Source organism: Papio anubis, chromosome 1 (genome assembly GCF_008728515.1).
Source record: "Papio anubis isolate 15944 chromosome 1, Panubis1.0, whole genome shotgun sequence".
NCBI classification, from domain to species: domain Eukaryota; kingdom Metazoa; phylum Chordata; class Mammalia; order Primates; family Cercopithecidae; genus Papio; species Papio anubis.
In genome coordinates this window covers 91,155,033-91,176,031 of record NC_044976.1, presented here as the reverse complement: position 1 = coordinate 91,176,031, position 20,999 = coordinate 91,155,033, and the positions used below count along the sequence as shown (strand labels likewise).

Below are 20,999 nucleotides of genomic sequence, written 5' to 3'. Positions count from 1 at the left end.
CTAAGTTACAATTGATGAGCCAACATTGACACATTATTATTAACTGAAGTCCATAGTTTACATTAGTGTTGTACATTACATTTGTGTTGTACATTCTATATGTTTTGACAAATATATAATGACATGTATCCACCATTACAGTAGAATAGAAAATGGTTATACTGCCTAACAATCTCCTATGTTCCACCTGTTCATCCCACTTCTCCCCCCTGAACTCCTGCAACCACTGCTTACTGTCTCCATAATTTTTCTTTTTCCAGAATGTCATATAGTCATCATCATACACTATCTGGCCTTTTGCTAAGCTTCTTTTGCTTAGCAATATGCATTTAAGGTTCCTCCATGTCACTCCCCCTAACCCAAACACCCTCATACACTAATATTAAACTTCTTAACAGCTCTCCAGACCTACCATGCTCTCTTGCTTCCATATTTTAAGCACATGTTTTCGTATCTAATTAGGCTTTCAGATGTGACACCATGTGATAATTTCTACCTAGAAAGAATAATTGGTGGCTGGGCACAGCGGCTCATGCCTGTAATCCCTACACTTTGGGAGGCTAAGGTGGAAGGATCACCTGAGCCCAGGAGTTCAAGACCAGCCTGGGCAACATATCAAGACCTCATCTGTACAAATAATTTTAAAATTAGCTGGGCATGGTGGCACATGTCTGTGATCTCGGCTACTCGGAAGGCTGAGGCAGAAGGCTTGCTTGAGTCAGGGAGGTGGAGGCTATAGTGAGCTGTGATAGTGCCACTGCACTCCAACCTGGGTGACACAGGGAGACCCCATCTCAAAAGAAAAACAAAAACAATAATTGGTACAGACTCAGTTGTTCTAGAAGCCAAAACCCTACTCAAAGTCTTGGAAAGGGCCTGACCCTAAGAAACATATATTTCATTTGTATGTTTGTGTGTGTATACATTTATATTAAAGTTCCTGGGTTTCCATAGAGATAATCTTCTGAGACCTATCTAAAACTGGGTTGGTATGGATATCTGGCCTAAGAAAAAATAAATAAATAAATAAAACGGGAACATAATTACAGCAAAACTTTCCTACTGTTCTAATGAGAGCCTGGGTCTGAAAGAAGCAACAGACTGGTGGTTTAATAATAGTACCAGTGTCTGATGAGCTGATCATGAAGAATGGTTTTAAAATGTTAGCAGTGGCACCTAATCATTTTTAATCCACAAATTTCAAACAAATTATTATAAGAATATTCCAAAAGTCAACCTAAAATTACTAACCTAGTCAAGAAACATCAAGATATATTAGTGGGATTTTATCAAAATAGCATTGTTGGCTGGGTGCAGTGGCTCTCCCCTGTCATCCCAGCATTGGGAGGCCAAAACAGGTGAATCACTTGAGTCCAGAAGTTCAAGATCAGCCTGGCTAATATGGCAAAACCCCATCTTTACTAAAAATACAAAAATTAGCCAAGTATGGTGGTGTAGGCCTGTAATCCCAGCTACTCGGGAGGCTGAGGCAGGAGAATTGCTTGAACCTGGGAGGCAGAGGTTGCAGTCAGCCGAGATTGCACCACTGCACTCCAGCCTGGAACAACAGATTGAGACTCTGTCTTAAAAATAAATAACTAAATAAATAAAACATTGTCATTGGCACTGATTCTTAATTGACTCATATCTTATTATAACAAAATGCCCCCTCCAACCTACCCCACACACACACCCCAATGTATGTGTCTCTCCTATGGCTGTTGAGTTGTTGTATTAAAAAATACTTCATCTCGCTGGGCGCCAGTGGTTCACGCGTGTAATCCCAGCACTTTGGGAGACCAAGGTGGGCAGATCACTTGAGATCAGGAGTTCAAGAACAGTCTGGCCTACATGGTGAAACCCCGTCTCTACCAAAAATACAAAAGAAATTAGCTGGGTGTGGTGGTGGGCGCCTATAATCCCAGCTACTGAAGAGGCTGAGGCAGGAGAGCCTGGGAGGCGGAGAGGTTACAGTAAGCTGAGATCACACCACTGCACTCCAGCCTGGACAACACAGTGAGACTTTGTCTAAAAACAAAAACAAAAAAGTAGTTGATCTATCAATGTCTGTAAACTAAGATTATATTCCTAAGGGTGGACATATTATTCCTTAAAGGATGTGGCTTGTCACCTGGATATGAAGCTGATCCTTGGAATAAAACTTGAAGACTGACACTTAGTAGGAAGAAGAAAAGAAAAGGTTCTGATGCTGTTTCACCCAAACACACATGTTCTCTGAAGTGTAGACTGTGATTGTTGAGATGTCTAAAATTGGGTGCGCTTCAGTGATGAATCCCACAAAACACCTTAATGGGCCTAGATTTGAAACTAGATGGTGAAGGTATCTGTAAACTCCGAAGACTAGGTCATATCTTAAAGGTATTATTTACTAGCCTCATGTTTATTTTCATTTTGATTTTTCCCCGCTCTGGTTGGTTGTGTGTCCACATTTAGGCTAGAGTATTTTAAAAATACGTCAGTGGACAGTGTGAAAATGGAAGTGATAAATTAACAAGGAATCTTTACATCTAAATTTATTTACCCTTGTGAAATTTTCTTAACATGGTCTAATATAGTCAATTCCCAAATCTAGTTCCTTTAGAGCAGGGCATCTCAAAGTAGGATCTATGGACCAACCACCCTCTTCAGAATCACCTGGGGTACTTGTTTAAAATACAAACTCCCGGGCCTGTCCTGCTGAATTCACATGTTTGAGAGTAGGGCTCAAGAATCTTTTTTTTTTTTTTAAATAATAAACCTAGGCAGTTCCTTTTTTTTTTTTTTTTTTTTGAGATGGAGTCTTGCTCTGTCGCCTGGGCTGGAGTGTAATGGTGCGATCTCAGCTCACTGCAAGCTCCACCTCCCAGGTTCATGCCTTTCTCCTGCCTCAGCCTCCTGAGTAGCTGGGGCTAAGCTGGGACTACAGGCATGCACCACTACACCCGGCTAATTTTTGTATTTTTAGTAGAGTCAGGGTTTCATTTGGCCAGGCTGATCTCGAACTTCTGACTTCAAGTGATCTGCCAGCCTTGGCCTCCCAAAGTGCTGGGATTCCAAGCGTGAGCCACCACGTCCAGTCACCCAGGCGGTTATTATACATACCAAATTACTGGTCTAGAGAATTAGCAAGTCAGAAGGCTACTCTTTTGTTTTTGTTTTTGTTTTTGTTTTTTTTTGAGACAGAGTCTCGCTCTGCCGCCCAGGCTGGAGTGCAGTGGCCAGATCTCAGCTCACTGCAAGCTCCGCCTCCCGGGTTCATGCCATTCTCCTGCCTCAGCCTCCCGAGTAGCTGGGACTACAGGCGCCCGCCACCTCGCCCGGCTAGTTTTCTGTATTTTTTAGTAGAGACGGGGTTTCACCGTGTCAGCCAGGATGGTCTCGATCTCCTGACCTCGTGATCCGCCCGTCTCGGCCTCCCAAAGTGCTGGGATTACAGGCTTGAGCCACAGCGCCCGGCCAGAAGGCTACTCTTAACATCTCTAATATTCTCACAGAAGTAAGGACTCTAGAGCGGCTCGCTGAGTTGAATAGCCAATGAGAATGTCTTTCTGGTAGTTGTGACTCTTTTTGCTGATGTTATTTGGAAGATAGCACATCTAATGAATACCTGAAATACATCATTTTAAAATGTTACAGAAACTAGAAGACATTCATTAGAAAGAAACAAAGATTATAACATAAACTTGTTTTTACTTATTTTATATACCCATCTTTGAAGATAAAATAATGTGAAGGACTGAATTTGATTATGTAATTTTTTTAAAGTATATATATTAAATTTTTAAAAATGCTGAAATATAGCTATTTCAACAGGCCAAGATCATTATTTAAAAATCCTTTTTCATTTGCTTACAAATAAATAGTCCGTGGTTGCCAGGGTGAGGATGGAGGGGGGAATGTTAACATGGAAACAAAGTGGCCATATTTTAATGATTGTTAGAACAAGGTGATGACAACATGGGGGTTCACTGAATTATTCACTTTATTTTTTAAAAAAAATCCAAAATAAAAAGTTAAAGGCCAGGCACCGTGGCTCACACCTATAATTGCAGCACTTTGGAAGGCTGAGGCAGGAGGATTGCTTGAGGCCAGGAGTTCAAGACCAGCCTAGGGAACATAGTGAGACCCTGCCTCTACAAAAAAAGTTAGTCACAGTCTATGTTCAGTGGTTCATGACTGTAATTCCACCACTTTGGAAGGCTGAGGTGAGGGAATTGCTTGAGGCTAGTAGTTAAAGACCAGCCTGGGCAACGGAGTGAAACCTCATCTCTACAGAAATAAAATATATACTAGTTGGTGTGGTGGAGTGTTCCTGTAGTCCTAGCTACTCAGGAGGCTGAGGTGGGAGAATTGCTAGAGCCCAGAGTTTTGAGGCTGCAGTGAGCCATGATCTTGTCACTTTATTCCAGCCAAGACAACACAGCGACACTCTGTCTCAAAAAAAAAAAAAAGCCATGCATGGTGACATGCACCTGTTAAGTCCTAGCTACTCAAGAGTCTGAGACAGGAGGATCACTTGAGCCCAGGAGTTCAAGGATGCAGTGAGCTATGATTGTGTCCTTGCACTCTAGCCTGGGTGACAGAGGGAGACCCTGTCTCATGAATGAATGTTTTAAACTTTTTACTTATCTAACTGACAAAAATGAAAAAGCAAAAAAGGATGCAAAGTTGTAGGGAAACCAGAACTTTTCAGTGTTGTTGAGGGTGTAAATTCTTTTTTTTGGAGACAGAGTCTTGCTCTGTCACCCAGGCTGGAGTGCAGTGGCGTGATCTCAGCTAGTGAACCCCCACCTCCCGGATTCAAGCAATTCTCCTGCCTCAGCCTTCCGAGTAGCTGGGATTACAGGTGCCTGCCACCACACCCCGCTAATTTTTGTATTTTTAGTAGAGACGGGGTTTCACCATGTTGGCCAGGCTGGTCTCAAGCTCCTGACCTTGTGATCCGCCTGCCTCAGCCTCCCAAAATACTGAGATTACAGGCATGAGCCACCATGCCCAGCAAGGGTGTAAATTCTTAACCACCTTTCTGGAGGACAGTTTAAACATAGAAATCAAAGTTCTGTGTTCAAAGTTCAGTGTTAAAACTCGTGCTGTATTTCATAGTTTTGGCCATATATCTTAACGAAAGAATAAGACAGCTCTGAAGAACTGTGAGTTCAGAAACTGAGTTTATGGCAGTGCTATTGTGAGGAGATGGAAAACTAAATTTTCAAACAAAATCGGTTAAGCAGATGATGGCACATTGCTAAATGAGATACCATGCAGCCGGTTAAAGATTATGACAGCAAGAAATGTTCGATATGTTATTAAGTAAAAAGGCAGGTTATTAAACAACATGCGTAATGACCAATCCATTTTTGAAAAGTAAGTAAGGTTAGAGAAATTATCTTGAAAGCTATATTAAAATGTTAATGGATTATCTCTGGATTGTGGACTATAGAATTGCTTTATTTTCTAAGGTGCCTTTAGTTGAGGTATAGTTTATGTAGTAAATAATAAAACTAAAATATGGAAGACCATTTTTTGACAATTTCCAGTAGTTTCTTATGCTGTTAAGCTTTTAAAATGCCTGCAAAAAAAAAAAGAAGTCCACGAAATCATTGATAATTTTTTGACACTATTTGATTATGATTTAATGTCAGTCTTTGAATTGTTTTGGTTTTGTTTTTTTGTTTTTTTGGTTTTTTTTTGAGATGGAGTCTCACTTTGTGGCCCAGGCTGCAGTGAGGTGGCACAATCTCAGCTCACTGCAACCTCCGCCTTCTGGGTTCAAGCGATTCACCTGCCTCAGCCTACCAAGTAGCTGGGATTAGTAGAGACAGGGTTTCATATGTTGGCCAGGCTGGTCTTGAACTCCTGACCTCAAGTGATCCACCTGCCTCGGCCTCCCAAAGTGCTGGGATTACAGGCATGAGCCACCACACCCAGCTAATTTTTGTATTTTTAGTAGAGACAGGGTTTCATATGTTGGCCAGGCTGGTCTTGAACTCCTGACCTCAAGTGATCCACCTGCCTCGGCCTCCCAAAGTGCTGGGATTATAGGCATGAGCCACCACACCCAGCTGTCAGTCTTTGAATTTTGGATAAAGCGTATATTTTATTTCTTCTTTTGAAGTGGAGGTTTTAATTTTTTAATGTTTATATTTGTCATACACATAATTTAAAGAGCCAAAGAATAATTAAAAGACTTTTACAAAAAGAAGCAGTCTTGGCTGGACAGGGTGGCTTAACGCCTGTAATCTCAGCACTTTGGGAGGCCAAGGTGGGTGGATTGCACGAGCCCAAGAGTTTGAGACCAGCCTGGGCAACATAGCAAAACTCCATCTGTAAAGAAAATACACAAATTAGCCAAGTGTAGTGTCCCATGCCTGTACCTACTCGGAAGACTGGGGTGGGAGTGAGCCTGGGAGCTAGAGGCTGCAGTGAGCTGAGATCGTGCCACTGCACTCCAGCCTGGGTGACAGAGTGATACCCTGTCTCAAAAAAAAAAAAAGAAGCAATCTCATACTTGCTTTCTGCAGGCCACTATTTTCAAACTAATTCTTTTTTTGTTTTTTTGGTTTTTTTTAGACAGGGTCGCACTTAATCACCCAGGCTAGAATGCAGTGGTGGTGGCATCATAGCTCACTGCAGCCTTGACCTCCTGCGCTCAAGCAATCCTCCCACCTCAGCTTCCTGAGTAGTTGGGACTACAGGTAGACGCCACCATGCCCAGCTAATTTTTGTGTTTTTTGTAGAGACAGGGTCTCACATTGTTGCCCAGGCTGGTCTCATATTCCTAGGCTCAAGCGATTCACCCGCCTTAGCCTCCCAAAGTGCTGGGATTACAGATGTGAGCCACCGTGCCTGGCCTCTAATTCTTGAGTGTTCAGTTTTGGCATCTTTACATAGCGAAGGATTTATCTCTTTTTCATCCTCCTCACCCCCCACCATGAACCCACAAACTTTTTATCCCTCCATTCTACTAATGTAGTGATTTTTGTTAGATTAGTTTACAGGATGTACATCATTAGTTTACATTTACATCATTAGAATTATATAAATGTCACTCACAACAGAACAGCAAGCACGTAAGCACTTAAGTATGCCTCTTCTCAGGCCTTTCTTCTGGAGTGGAAACTGAAGACAGGGCCTGGGAAGTTTTATTTTTCACATGTTTCCAAGATGTTGTTATCAGGGGAGTTGGAAAATGATGTTCTTGTTTTTCTGGCTCTACTTTAAAAAAAAAAAAAACTTTATTAAGATATAACTTACATATCATAAAATTCTATTTTAAGTATAAAATTCAATGGGTTTTGCATATTTGTGTGGTTTTGCAACTATATGCACAACTTTAGAATACTTCTATCACCCCAAAAGAAACTGCATGCCTATTTGCAATCACCCCCTTTCTTCTTCTCCCTCCTCCAGTTCTAGGCAGCCACTCATCTACTTTCTGACTCTATTAAGATTTGCCTATTCTGGACATTTCATATAAATGGAATCATATAATATATGGTCCCCTGTGTCTTTCACTTAACTTTCATATATATATTTTTATATACATATATATACACACACACACACACACACACACATATATATATATATATTTTTTTTTTTTAAGGCAGAGTCTTACTCTGTTTCCCAGGCTGGAGTGCAGTGGCATGATCTCGGCTCACTGAAACCTCTGCCTCTGGGGTTCAAGCAATTCTGATACCTCAGCCTCCTGAGTAGCTGGGATTACAGGCGTGCGCCACCACACCCAACTAATTTTTGTATTTTTAGTAGAGACGAAGTTTCCCCATGTTGGCCAGGCTGGTCTCGAAGTACCGAATTCAACTGATCCACCCACCTCAGCCTCCCAAAATGCCGGGATTACAGGCATGAGCCACTGCACCCAGCCTGCTTAATATTTTTGAAGTTCATCCATATATCGGTACTTCATTCCTTTTTATTGCCAAACAGCATCAGTTGTATGGAAATAGTGTCTTAATGTGACTGTTTTGCCGGTATACATGGGCCCAAATGATTGCCTTGGTTTTTTCATTTGCTTGGTGTGTTCTCTTATGTGTAATTGTCCTCTAGTGTCATGAAATCTCCTTTTATGTGTTAATCTCCTCTATCCCAACAATTTAGGTGTTCTATGAATTTCATCTTCTTGAAGAAATCTTTCTTCTGACCGCTGCAGTCTCTAGTCTGGGCTGGATGCCTGTAGGTCTCTTGCACAGCTGTCATGTTGGGGACATTTTTCATTACCCTAGGTATTCCTTTTGCCATACTTTAGTACTGGACTTCCTCTTTCTTCCATCAAGGACAAAAGATGCCTTTTTTCCTTGATGTACTTTATTTTGGTGGAGCATATCATCTACTTTCCTGAAAAAATGGTTTATGGGAGATAAACCATAAAAAGGTTTTATTAGATTCTACATCTCATGATTGACCCAAAAGAAGTTTAAAATACAAAACAAAAAAAGGCCTTGTTGCTCTTAACTCTTACTTAGCCTCACATTTATTTGGTAGTTTGGGTATTTTTTAAATTGAAGATAAATGTAAAAATTTTAATGTAGACATTATTTTTTCTCAGACTTTTGAAGGCACTGCTTTGTCTTTTGCAGTTGGAGAGTCTGATGCCATTCTGATTCTTAAATCTTTTATATAAACCATGTTTTTGTTTTTGGCGGGAAGCTTTACCTTTTCTTTCTTTCAAGTGTCCTGAAATTTCACTGTGATGTATCATGGTATAGGTCTATTTTTATCCACTGTCCTGGACACTTGATAGGCCTTTTCAGTCTCGAAGCTCATTACTTTCAGGTCAGAGAAATTTATGTCTAAGACCTCTTTTTTTTTTTTTTTTTTTTAAAGCATCCTGTTATTTTTACATAGATGCAGTGTCTGCAGAGGCAATAAATGATTTTTACAAGTTTTCTTCTTCCCAGATAGTCTCTTCTCCCCTAATTGCCTTTTTTTTCTGGTTTCTCGTAGATACTATCTTCAAATCTCTGGTAATTAAGACTAGGGAACTAAAGACCAGTAGGTGTTCTGAATTCCTGGGTAGGACTTGTTGACCTTCATTGTAGGTTGATCAAACTGAGGTCCTTTTTTGGGGAATCCCAAGATTCCCTCAGATAGGAGTCTTTTACTAAAAATTACAGAGAGTGCTGGTGCCTCTATTTCCTTAGCGAGTCTCAAAAATACTTCCACGCACGTTCAGTGACTTTAAAAAACCCATGTCTCATTTTACCTGGAAATATAATACCTTTTTTTTTTTACTGGCATTTCACAGAGAATTTTTGTTGTTGCTCAATGTTTGAAGATACTCATGTAGTATGTATTCAAAAATTAGGAAAGACAATGGGCCTCAAAAACATACACTTGGCCAGGCATGGTGGTTCACACCTGTAATCCCAGCACTTTGGGAGGCCAAGGGAGGCAGATGGCTTGAGCTCAGGAGTTCAAGACCAGCTGGGCAACAATGGCGAAACCCTATCTCTACAAAAAATACAAAAGTTTGCCAGGTGTGGTGGCAGGCACCTGTAGTCCCAGCTACTTGGGAAGCTAAAGCAGGAGGATGGCTCAAGCCCAGGAAACAGAGGTTGCAGTGAACTGAGTTTGCATCACTGCACTGCAGCCTGGGCAACAGTGCCAGACCCTGTCTCCCGCCTACCAAAAAAAAAAGCATATGATAAATTATGTATGTGTAATTTTCAAATGGGTAGTTTTTATCAGATTCCTGATTCCCTGATGAGCCCAAAGAGATTTCAAACAAAACCAAAATACAAACAAAAGCCATTGCCTAGAGTAGTGGTCCCTATTCTGAGATGTGCATCAGAGTTATTCAGGCGTTTTAATTATATAGGTCTTTAGACCCTACCTCTATACCACAAGAAGAAAGTTGCAGAAAAAGTTCGTTTAAACAGTTTTCCTTGTGTCAACCACCAGGTGGTAGAATTGGCCCAGAACAGCTTGGTTGTACTACTGGAAAGATCACGTACATTTCTATATACCAGACACTAGTCGGATGTTCATAGTTCAGAAGCACTTTTGTCCTAAATAATCAATAGTTCCATTTCAGCTAAATCGACTTATTTCTGTCTCAGCCCCATTTTATTTGCACCAGAGGGTCTACCACAGTGATTCTGAGAGTTTAGAGCACCATCATCCCTTGGTATCTATGGGGGATTGGTTTCAGGATCCCTATGGATACCAAAAATCCATGGATGCTCAAGTTCCTTATATAAAATGATGTGGTGTTTGCATATAACCTACAGACATCCACCCATATACTTTGAGTCATCTCTAGATTACTTGTAGCACCTAATCCACTGTAAATGCTATGTAAATAGTTGTTATACTATATCATTTAGGGGATGATGACGAGAAAAGAGTCTGTACATGTTCAGTACAGAGGAAACCATCCTTTTTTTTCTCCTAATTATTTTGGACCCACAGTTGTTTGAATCCATGAATGTGGGTCCCACTGATAATAGAGGTCTGACCGTATTTCAAAATTTCCTGAGATGCATGTAAAAAATGTATCTTCTGGGATTTCGCTTTCAGAATTTTAAATCCTTAGATCTCAAGAGGGATTCTACATTTTTGACAGAGATCCTCAGTTCTTATGCAGATGACTAGTGGATTACATTTTGAAATATGCTAATCTCAGTTTGCTACTGATAATACCCATGAAGGATTTTTGTTTGTTTGTTTGGAGGAAAGGGGGGGTTGGGAAGGTTGATTGTCTGCCTGCTTTTTGTTGTTGCCTAAATATAGTTTGCCCCTGACAGTCTGGTAATAAGGATAAGCAGTATACCATTTAGATCAGATAGCCAGGACTACACTTTAGAGGGCCCAGCTGTGGCTTTCTTCTAGCCAAACCCATTTCCACAGGATGAGGACTCCCAGAAGACCCTGAAGTTCATGCAACCCCTTCTAGAACATATTCTGGGTACTCAGTACCCTGGAATTCCTTCCCCAAATGCCCACTTCCAGGCCTAGTACAGGACTCCTCCCTCATCAGATCCAGTGTGCACACACCTAAGTCTAAGGGACAGATAACCAAGGGATAGCTTCAGTTTTACCAGATAGTCGCTTACCTTCACCATTTTTTCTCTCCACCAATAAATTCCTTTACCTTTGCTATTCCCTATTAACAGCTGTTAGTGAGATTCCTTTGATGTTGAGGAAATGACCCTTCAACCTATAGTTAATTTTCTATAATTACATCTGATGATGAGGCTACATGTTTTAATTGCAGTAAATTTTGTTAGAGCAAAGGAAAGCTTCAGCTTTCCAAACAGTTGGGAAGTTGTGGTTCTTCTGCCATACTCCTCCTTTATAACAGCCAGGAAGAAGGAACACACGTGTTCCATATGATTTCTTCAAAAAGGTCTGGGGGAAAAAGAGAAAGGAAGAGATTAACTGACTTAATTTAACACTTGGAGCTATAAATCGTGTGTTGCAATATGGCGATAGGATGTTGCATCAGAACGTGGCAGTTGTAACAATGCAGTGGGTATCGCAAACTTGAGGAGGCCTTTGTGGTGCTCTATGCCCTTTTCCTAAAGATTCAACTCCAAGTATAGATCCCTCTGTTCTGCCAAGGAGAATGGTATTATTTAAATTACATTGTACCTCACTATAAAGTTGTCCACTTGGTCTAGGGCACAGGAATTTTATAGTTGAAGGTCTGTTTGGGCCAGACATCAGTGTTCTGAGTCCCAGCATCCCTGTTGATTCTTGTTGTCATGTATAAGCAGGGAAGTGCTGAGGTTTCTTCACTTCTTCCTGGAAGTCTTTCTGGAAAGCTGGGAGGTATTATGGCGAGGCTGTAGTGTCTTTATTCTTAGAACCATTAGTTTTGAAAGTGTATGTAATATTTCCTGAATATTTCACATTGCCTTTATCTAAAGAATTGAAAGGTTGTGACTAGGACTTTGTCCCTTAGAACCAAGGATGAGGGTAGGAGACGTGGAGCATATTTTAGCAAGATTCTTTTTTTTTTTTTTTTTTTTGAGACGGAGTCTCGCTCAGTAGCCCGGGCTGGAGTACAGTGGCCGGATCTCAGCTCACTGCAAGCTCCGCCTCCCGGGTTCCCGCCATTCTCCTGCCTCAGCCTCCCGAGTAGCTGGGACTACAGGCGCCCGCCACCTCGCCCGGCTAATTTTTTGTATTTTTTAGTAGAGACGGGGTTTCACTGTGCTAGCCAGGATGGTCTCGATATCCTGACCTCGTGATCCGCCCGTCTCGGCCTCCCAAAGTTTAGCAAGATTCTTAATAGTCAGAGTAGATATTTGGTAGCTAATTCTTGTTTTTGGTTTTGGTTTTTTACTCTTCACTTTATTGTAGGAGAAAATTCATGGTGCGTGAAAGAAATGAAATAAGTGACAGAATGTCAAAATCAAGCTTTATATTTAAAACATAAACTCTTGAGGGCAGAGCTGATGACTTAATTGTATGTGAGTAGAACTGGTACTATCATGGTTGTGGGTTTGGCAGTTTGAGGAAACTTGAGCAAAGAAGTGGCAGATGATGAAAATAAATCAGTTTTAATTATGATAAAACTGGTTTTGGAAAATGTGGTTTAGATTTAAATGTGGCACAGTTTTTTCAATACTAAACTCTAGAATTAGTCAGACTTCCCCACCCAGTAACAGGTAGCTTTTGACCTCCTTAAGCCTTCTCATGTGAGGGTCTTATACTACAAAACTCCACCGATTGAGTACTTGAGCCTCGTTCTAAAAGATGGGAAGAAAGGGAAAAGAGATGAGCGAGGCATACCATTCCTCTCTCCTCCTCCCCACTAAGAGAAGCCCCACCTTCTCCCCAGGGGGAGTTGGGGAGAGAAGGCAGAAATACTATACTGGACTGGCACTCCCCCCATGCAGAAGGAAACCTCATGAGTGGGAAGCAGCAGTCCTCCCCCACTGTGAGTGACAGTGATATGCTAGCCTTTGGGCTATTATAACAGGATAGAGACTCTTAGCAAAGTTTTAATTATCAATCATTCTCATCATTTACAGAACTATGGAGACATTCTCTCAAGATAGTGTGTGTGATAGTATGGTTTTTAAGTTCATACCTTCTAGAAATACCAGCAAAATATTTACAGATAAACTGATAGGATGTCTGGAGTTTATCTCAAAATTATCCAGGAGCAAGAGGGGTGTAATGTAAAAAGATTGTCTGTGATGGGTGTTACTTGTTGAAATTAGGTGATAGGTACATGGAGTCCATTATATTATCTCTAGTATATTGAAGATTTAATTTGACTGTAAACTCTGCTACTAGCTACATATGTCCTTAGTAAGTTACTCTTCCTGAGTCTCCATTTCCTGATCTGTAGAATGAGAAAAGTAAATACTAAAATCTACCACATAGCTCTGTTGTTATGATTCAATTAAAATAAGTTACAGGCCGGGTGTGGTGGCTTACACCTATAATCCCAACACTTTGGGAGACTGAGGCAGGCAGATTGCTTGAGCCCAGGAATTTGAGACCAGCCTGGGCAACATGGTGAAACCCCATGTCTACAAAAAATACAAAAAACTTAGGCATGGTGGCACACGCCTGTAGTCCCAGCTACTCAGGAGGCTGAGGTGGAAGAATCGCTTGAGCCTGGAAGGTGGAAGTTGCAGTGAGCTGAGATCACACCACTGCACTCCAGCCTGGGTGACAAAGTGAGACTGAGACCTGTCTCAAAAAAAATAAAAATAAGTTATAAGCCCATTATATAACACATAGAAGGCACTCAAAAATTAGTAACTATGATTATACCTGTAAACAGAAAAATAATAAGGCATCTTCTTCCTTAAACTTCCTTCTTCCTTAAAATGTCTCCATAGTTCTGTAAATGATGAAAATGATTTACAAATTATTAAAACATTGCTAAGAGTCTTAAAAATGTTTGCTTTTTGGTGTGTGTGTGTTTCCCCCATTTGACTATATTAACTTGGATTTTGTTTTAACAGCTCAGGTGCCTAAAAGGCCAGAGGGGCTTCTCAGGCCAACCGCCTTTTGATGGAATCCACATTGTCAACCATTTAATAGGAGATGATGAATCATTCCATTCCTCCGATGAAGATTTTATAGATAATTCCTTACAGGAAACTGGTGTTGGTTTTCCTTTGCACGGAAAATCTGGCTCGATGTCTTTGGACCCCGCAGTGGCAGATGGTAGTGAGAGCGAAACAGAAGACAGTGTGCTGGAGACCAGAGAGAGCAATCAAGTGGTTCAAAAGGAGCGGCCCCCGAGAAGAAGAGAGTCGTATTCAACCACTGTCTGACCATCACTGTGACCTAGACTATGGATTTATTTAAGGGATCAGCTATCATATGATTAGGGATTTTTGGAAATAATTTGTTTCATATGTACATATATATATACATATATATATATTTTACAGTCTTATCTGCCTTTTTATCTTTGCCAAATCTTTACCACTGACTTACCATTGCCATAAAGTAGACTGGTATATGGTTAATGTGTAAAACAAGGTTCTAACAGTATTACTGAATATTAATGTTTCTTGTTTAGAAAATGCAACTATATCTATATGGGGGAACCATTTTGAAGTTCAAAACTATGGAAAATTGAGTTTTCTTCAGACAAAACTGCTCTTGTGCAATATTTTATGCTCAGTGAGCAAATTGTATATTTATGTTTATCAATTTGTTCTCAAGGTGGCTGTCTACAGACATTTGACCAAGACATACGTCTGATTTACCTTGTGTTTTGTTTTTATTATTGTTGTTTTTTTTTTTAAGACAGAGATCCACCCTGTCACCCAGGCTGGAGTGCTGTGGTGTGATCTCAGCTCACTGCAACCTCCGCCTCCCGGGTTCAAGCAATTTTCCTGTCTCAGCCTCCCAAGTACCTGGGACTACAGGTGCGCACCACCACGCCTGGCTAATTTTTTGTATTTTTAGTACAGACTGGATTTCACCATGTTGGGTGGGCTGGTCTCGAACTCCCGACCTCAAGTGATCCACCCGCCTCAGCCTCCCAAAGTGCTGGGATTACAGGTGTGAGCCACTGCACCCAGCCTACCTTGTGTGTTTGTATCTGGGAGGTTTTTTTTTTTTTTCCATGAAAATTATTGGTGGGCCACTGAAAGTCCCCACACACAAAGACTTTATATAAACACAAATTCATGCTTATCTGTTTTGAGAGTTTTAAGTTTTGTTTTAATGTTTAACTTTTATGTGCATATGATGCTTCCATGTGTTGGTTACCAGAGTAGTAGGTTAACTACAGACATACTGTTTATTTGTACATATTTATAAATCTGTACCACCTAACATTGAACATCATTTTATATGAAAACATACATGTTGCAAAATGACTGCTTTTGGCATCTAACAGGACTTCTGTAAATAATAGGTTAAATGAAAAGTTAAAAATAAAACACTAATATTTTAAGAGCTTTAGTATTTTGCTTAGCATTCAGCACTAGCAAATTCATAACTGATGCCTGTTCGAAAACACTATTGGTGGAATCTTATTTCATGTGTATGTAACTACTAAATTTTTCATGACTGAAGAGGTTATAGCACATATTAGTTAGTGCTAATATTCTACTGAATATAATTTAAGTAATGGGCTAAGGTCCAAGAAACATAGCAATTATATCTACAAATAATCTATGAACGTGATCTTCAGAATCTCTAGTTTTTGTTCTATAGATAAAGCCATAAGAATCCTTTCCTACCAGTTTTTCCTTTATCATTTAGATATTATTTCTAAGAAAACAGGATGCCTGTCACTGATAAATTAGAGAAAACACCCAAATTATACTTGCACTATGGAAAGATGACATGAATATGTTGACTGGGTACTTTCTACTCTCATTTTAGCCTATGAAAAAAAAAATTTTTTTTTTGTTAACTTATGGAAAAAAGCCTTGGAAGAGAAAAGTAGAATTCAGTATGTATGGAGGCACAGTTTTGCATAGTATGTTGCGTGCAGAGAAAAAAATTATGAAATAGAGTAAAAGAGATAAGTAGTTTTCTGTCAAAACCTAGGACTTAAGCCTTCAGGTACATTTTGAACTAGGCTTTCCAGCAAGGTTTTTATAGGTATTTGCTTGCCTGAGAAATGAAATTGAAAACATACCCCTGTGTCTGTCCTTAACACCAGGCTAAATTCTGGTAGTTAAATAACTTACCTGTGGTTACAAGCTAGTAAGTAACAGAGGCAAGATTTTTTTTAATATGGAGACAGGTGTCTTACTGTGTTGTCCAGGCTGGTCTTGAACTCGTGGCCTCAAACGGTCCTCCTGCCTCAGCCTCCCAAAGTGTGGGGATTACAGGTGCGAGCTACCACACCCAGTGAGAGCCAAGATTTTAACCTTGATCTCCTTAACACCAAAGCTTTTGAAAAGGTTCAGCTGAAGAATTTCTCAATTCCCTATTTTGTTTTGTTTTTTGAGATGAAGTCTCACTCTTGTCACCCAGGCTGGAGTGCAGTGGTGCGATCTTGGCTCACTGCAACCTCCACCTCCAGGGTTCAAGCGATTCTCCTGCCTCAGCTACCAAGTAGCTGCGACTACAGGTGCACGCCACCACGACTGGCTAATTTTTGTATTTTTAGTAGAGATGGGGTTTCACTATGTTGGCCAGGCTGATCTCAAACTCCTGACCTCAGGTGATCCACCCGCTTTGACCTCCCAAAGTGCTGGGATTACTAGGTGTAAGCCACCACACCTGGCAGTTCCCTGCTTTTTTGACAATGTAATTTAAATAAATTTGATTTAAATGTTTCCTGAATATATATGCAGATAGATATATGAGTATCAACACTTACAAGCTCTACACAGTTTGTAAGTGTAGATACTACTTACTCGTAGGATTGTCTTGTGCTTTGGGGATTTTTCGTTCGGAGTTCTATACTATCAGCTCAAAAGGCTATCAATGCCCAAGTGAAGTGAGATGATTCATGGCCACATTATTGCTTTGACCCTCACATCAAGAGATCTGAATGATCTAGACTAGGGGTCAGCAAACTGCAGCCTACAAGCTATTCCAGTCAGCTGCCACTTTTTACTTTTTTAAATAGTTGGGGGAAAAGTTCCACAGACTAATATTTTGTGTCACATGAAAATTATATGAAATTCAAATTGCGGTGTCCATATGTAAAGTTTTATTGGGGCACACCCATCCTCACCGTTTTAAATCCATATGTAAAGTTTTATTGGGGCACACCCATCCTCACCCTTTTAAATACTGTGTATGGCTGCTTTGTGCTACAGTAGCAGAGTTGAGTCATTGCGAGGGAGACTATATGGCCCAGGTAGCCTAAAATATTTATCTGATCCTTTACAGAAAAAGTTTGCTAACCCTTGATAACAAATACTCTAAAATGCAGGTTTTTCTTCTTCAGTTTAACTCAGTGGTAGGTCAAATTGTTTGCTTTTGCTATTAAGCTTATGATTTGGAAACGTAAAATTTCATGGTGGATCTTATACTCAGAACTATTCAAAAGGGAAAACATGCCAGCCATTTTATATGATGAAGTCTCTTATTCCATAGAAAATTGTAGAAAGATATCTGTATCTTTCGAGAAAGAGAAAGAAAGGAAATAATTCCAGAATCCCATCACTGTTCTTTAAAGCATGCATCACAGACCTTTAAGGGTATACTTTATTGAGTAAAGGTTATCATTTGACTTTAAGATAAGAAATTTTCAGAATCATGTTTGAATTCTAAACTTTGATATTCTTAAGTACCATTTCCGATTAGGAATTAGGTGTTAAAAGAATCATGGTAAGGAAACCTTAATTCGTTGAAACTCTTGTAATTTGGACAACAAAAAACTAGAAATAACACTCTTTTCTTTGAAGATCTGATTCAAATACACCTCAGAAGAGTTTAAAATCTTCCAGGCCTTTAGGATGCAATAGGATATCATGCCCTGGTTTGACTCCTTTTCATTCAAATTAATGTAAGTATGTTGTTGAAGACTTTGAAGCATTGAACAATGTTCTCTTGATAAATTTTATTTAATCTCTGACACTTTGTGATATTTAAATGTTGTTAAGTTAAACACTTAGAGTTGAGTAATATTCAGGGGAGAAAAGTGACTGAAATGACTCATAAGAAAGCTTGCTCCCTTGGGATAATTACATTCCTGGTTGTCATTGCCATCCTGGGTTGACAAGCTGCGAGTATAGGATACAAGTGATGTGAATAAAATGGAAATTGCATTGAGTTAATGAAACAGACACTTTTAGATCAAGAAAACACTTCAACAGCCTTTTTAAAAATTGGCACACTCCTGTAGTCCCAGCTATCCAACAGGCTGAGGCAGGAGGATCACTAGAGTACAGGAGTTTGAGGCTGTAGTGTGTAATGATCACACGTGTGAATGAATAACCACTGCACTCCAACCTGGGCAACATGGCAAGACCCTATCTCTTTAAAAAAAAAAAAAAATTTTTTTCTTCCTGGGAAAAGAAGTCAAAGATGTAACTTTACACAATTTCTACCCCCACCATCTTTTTGTTTGTTTGTTTGTTTGTTTTTTGGCTAGATACTAGGTATTCAGTGTTTGCTAACTGAGATGTCAGGTTTCAACTAATCGGCCAGTTATTTGGGAAGGAGAAAAACTTTTTCTCAGCTCTGAACATGATGCAGCTTGTTAACTCTCCAGATAGTGCCTTTGATTGAAAATAAGGTCTACACCTTTTTAAGTATATTATATCTGACATCATAAGAAATAATTTAGTTCCTTATTCTCATTTATCTTTTATATAATGCACTGTAATATTCAAGTTTAAAGTAAAATAAGTATATGAATTATATTTTGGTAAAACTGTTTCATGACCAGCTTGATTAATGTACATTAACATACCAGACATTGACAGCGAACATTTCATGAAATCAATTATTTACTTATTAAAACAATGAGTTTTAGCTTGAAAGTTATTGCTGCTCTATTATTAACAAAACTAAGTTTTAAAAATTAATTTTAATTCTACTGAAATTCAATTTCTGGTTAAAGATATAGTGGATGCTATTTATGATCCAAGTTTTTACATCACATCCATTGATCTGCCTATCCTTTCTTTTCACTCCAAAGAGGAGATGATAGAATAATACATTCAATATACTACCAAGAAGCAAAGTTATAATGTGTTTCATTTTACTGTTGGAATTTTTTATTGTAACATTGTATAATAACCTGAAATGTTTACTTGTGCCTTTGCTTTAAACAATTAAAGTTTTCCATTTTATAAGAATTTCTGTTGCCTTCAGCTTTTCAACTTTAAAAGAGGAGGGGCATCAAAACACTGTTAACAAATGGGTGGGGCACAGTGGCTCACATCTGTAATTCCAGTACTTTCAGAGGCCGAGGTGGGCAGATCACTTGAGCTCAGAAGTTCAAGAACAGCCTGGCCAACATGGTGAAACCCCGTCTCCACTAAAAATACAAAAATTAGCCAGGTGTGGTGGCGCATGCCTGTAGTCACAGCTGCTCAGGAGGCTGAGGCAGGAAAATCACTTGAACCTGGGAGGTGGAGGTTGCAGTGAGCTGTGATCACACTACTGCACTCCAGCCTGAGCAAAAGAGCAAGACTCCATCTCAAAAAAAAAAAAAAAAAAAAAAGGTTGGCCTGATGCAAAATGTTCATTAGCGAGGTTTGTGCTCTGAAGGTACAGGGACTACATCCATCTGGTCCACCCATATATTTTTAGTTCTAAACAGAGAATCTGGCACGTGATTGCATTCAGTGAATTTTTTTGAGATGGGGTTTCACTCTTGTTGCCCAGGCTGGGGTGCAATGGCATAATCTCAGCTCACTGCAACCTCCGCCTTCCGGGTTCAAGTGATTCTCCTGCCTCAGCCTCCTGAGTAGCTGGGATTATAAGCATGTGCCACCACACCTGGCTAATTTTGTATTTTTAGTAGAGACAGGGTTTCTCCATGTTGGTCAGGCTGGTCTCGAACTCCTGACCTCAGGTGATCTGCCCGCCTCAGCCTCCCAAAGTGCTGGGATTACAGTCATGAGCCACCACACCCGGCCCAGTAAATATTTTTTAATTTAATGAAAGACCATCTTCAGTGAAAGATGTCTAGATTTGTTTCCTTCAGGAACATGGTAATTTTTTGGAAATATCAATAGCAGTATTTTTATCTCACATTGTACTTTAGGTTATTAATTAGCAACTAATTCAATAAATACATTCAATTATATATAATTTGAGTACACATATAGATAGTAGCATTAAAGGAAAGTTATACCTTCTGCATCTTTATCACAATGTTAATGTCATTTAGTTCACAAGAGCTTACTATATATTCTGCTTTACTCCCAAAAGGAATTAAGGCACGTTTTGAAGATACCTGAAATATGACAAGCTATAATCCAGGGAGTCTCCACCCTGGCACTGATATTTGGAAGTAGCCAAATAATTCTGTTTTGGGAGGCTCCCCTGTACATTGTAGGATGTTTTGCAGCATCCCTGGCCTCTACCCAGTAGATGCCAGTAGCACCCCCTCCTTTAGTTGTGACAACCCAAAATGTCTCCAGACATGGTCAAATGTCACCAGCAGGAAGGACAGAGAATGAAAATCACTGCTAGTTGAGAACCACTGCTATAAATTTAGAATTGGGTCATAAAAAGAGTCACTAGGGCCAAACAAAAATGTATACATCATTTGGGGTTTCGTACATGGCAGAGCAGCTCCCTCACTGCAATATATTGAAAGTCAGCCCTTGACGCAAGGGTTTGTAAAATACAGAAACAAAAACTATGTGTGTGTGTGTGTGTGTGTGTGTGTATACACACACACCAGCCAGGTACCATGATTCATGCCTGTAATTCCAACACTTGGGGAAGATGACATGGGAGGACCCTTTGAGGCCAGGAGTTGGAGACCTGCCTGGGCAAGATGGGAAGCCTCAGTCTCTTTAAAAAAAAAAAATAAGTGTATATATTATACACACACACCGCTATTAAAAATGCATCACAAATTTGACTATTTCCAGTAGTCAGTGAAAAAAGTAGTATCTGAACCA

At 39.8% G+C, this 20,999-nt stretch overlaps 1 protein-coding gene and 1 long non-coding RNA gene across 15 annotated transcripts in view; one reads left to right on the top strand and one right to left on the bottom strand.

The window, feature by feature from the left end:
* The window catches only part of EVI5 (ecotropic viral integration site 5), a 300,894-nt gene extending 284,950 nt beyond the window's left edge, over positions 1–15,944 (top strand). For 11 of the 13 annotated variants that reach the window (XM_021944188.2, XM_031650793.1, XM_031650781.1 and 8 more), the window contains one exon: positions 13,950–15,944. In XM_021944188.2, coding sequence (XP_021799880.1) covers positions 13,950–14,264 — 315 coding nt within the window. In that variant the 3' untranslated portion in view covers positions 14,265–15,944. The remainder of the gene's footprint in view (positions 1–13,949) is intronic. The other 2 variants (XM_031650799.1, XM_031650794.1) reach the window with 1 other exon arrangement.
* The window catches only part of LOC110740476, a 33,306-nt gene continuing 23,519 nt past the window's right edge, over positions 11,213–20,999 (bottom strand). For both annotated transcript variants that reach the window (XR_002515038.2, XR_004176226.1), the window contains exons 2-3: positions 13,756–13,825; positions 11,213–11,370 (exon numbers count right to left, since the gene is read on the bottom strand). This is a non-coding gene — a long non-coding RNA (uncharacterized LOC110740476). The remainder of the gene's footprint in view (positions 11,371–13,755; positions 13,826–20,999) is intronic.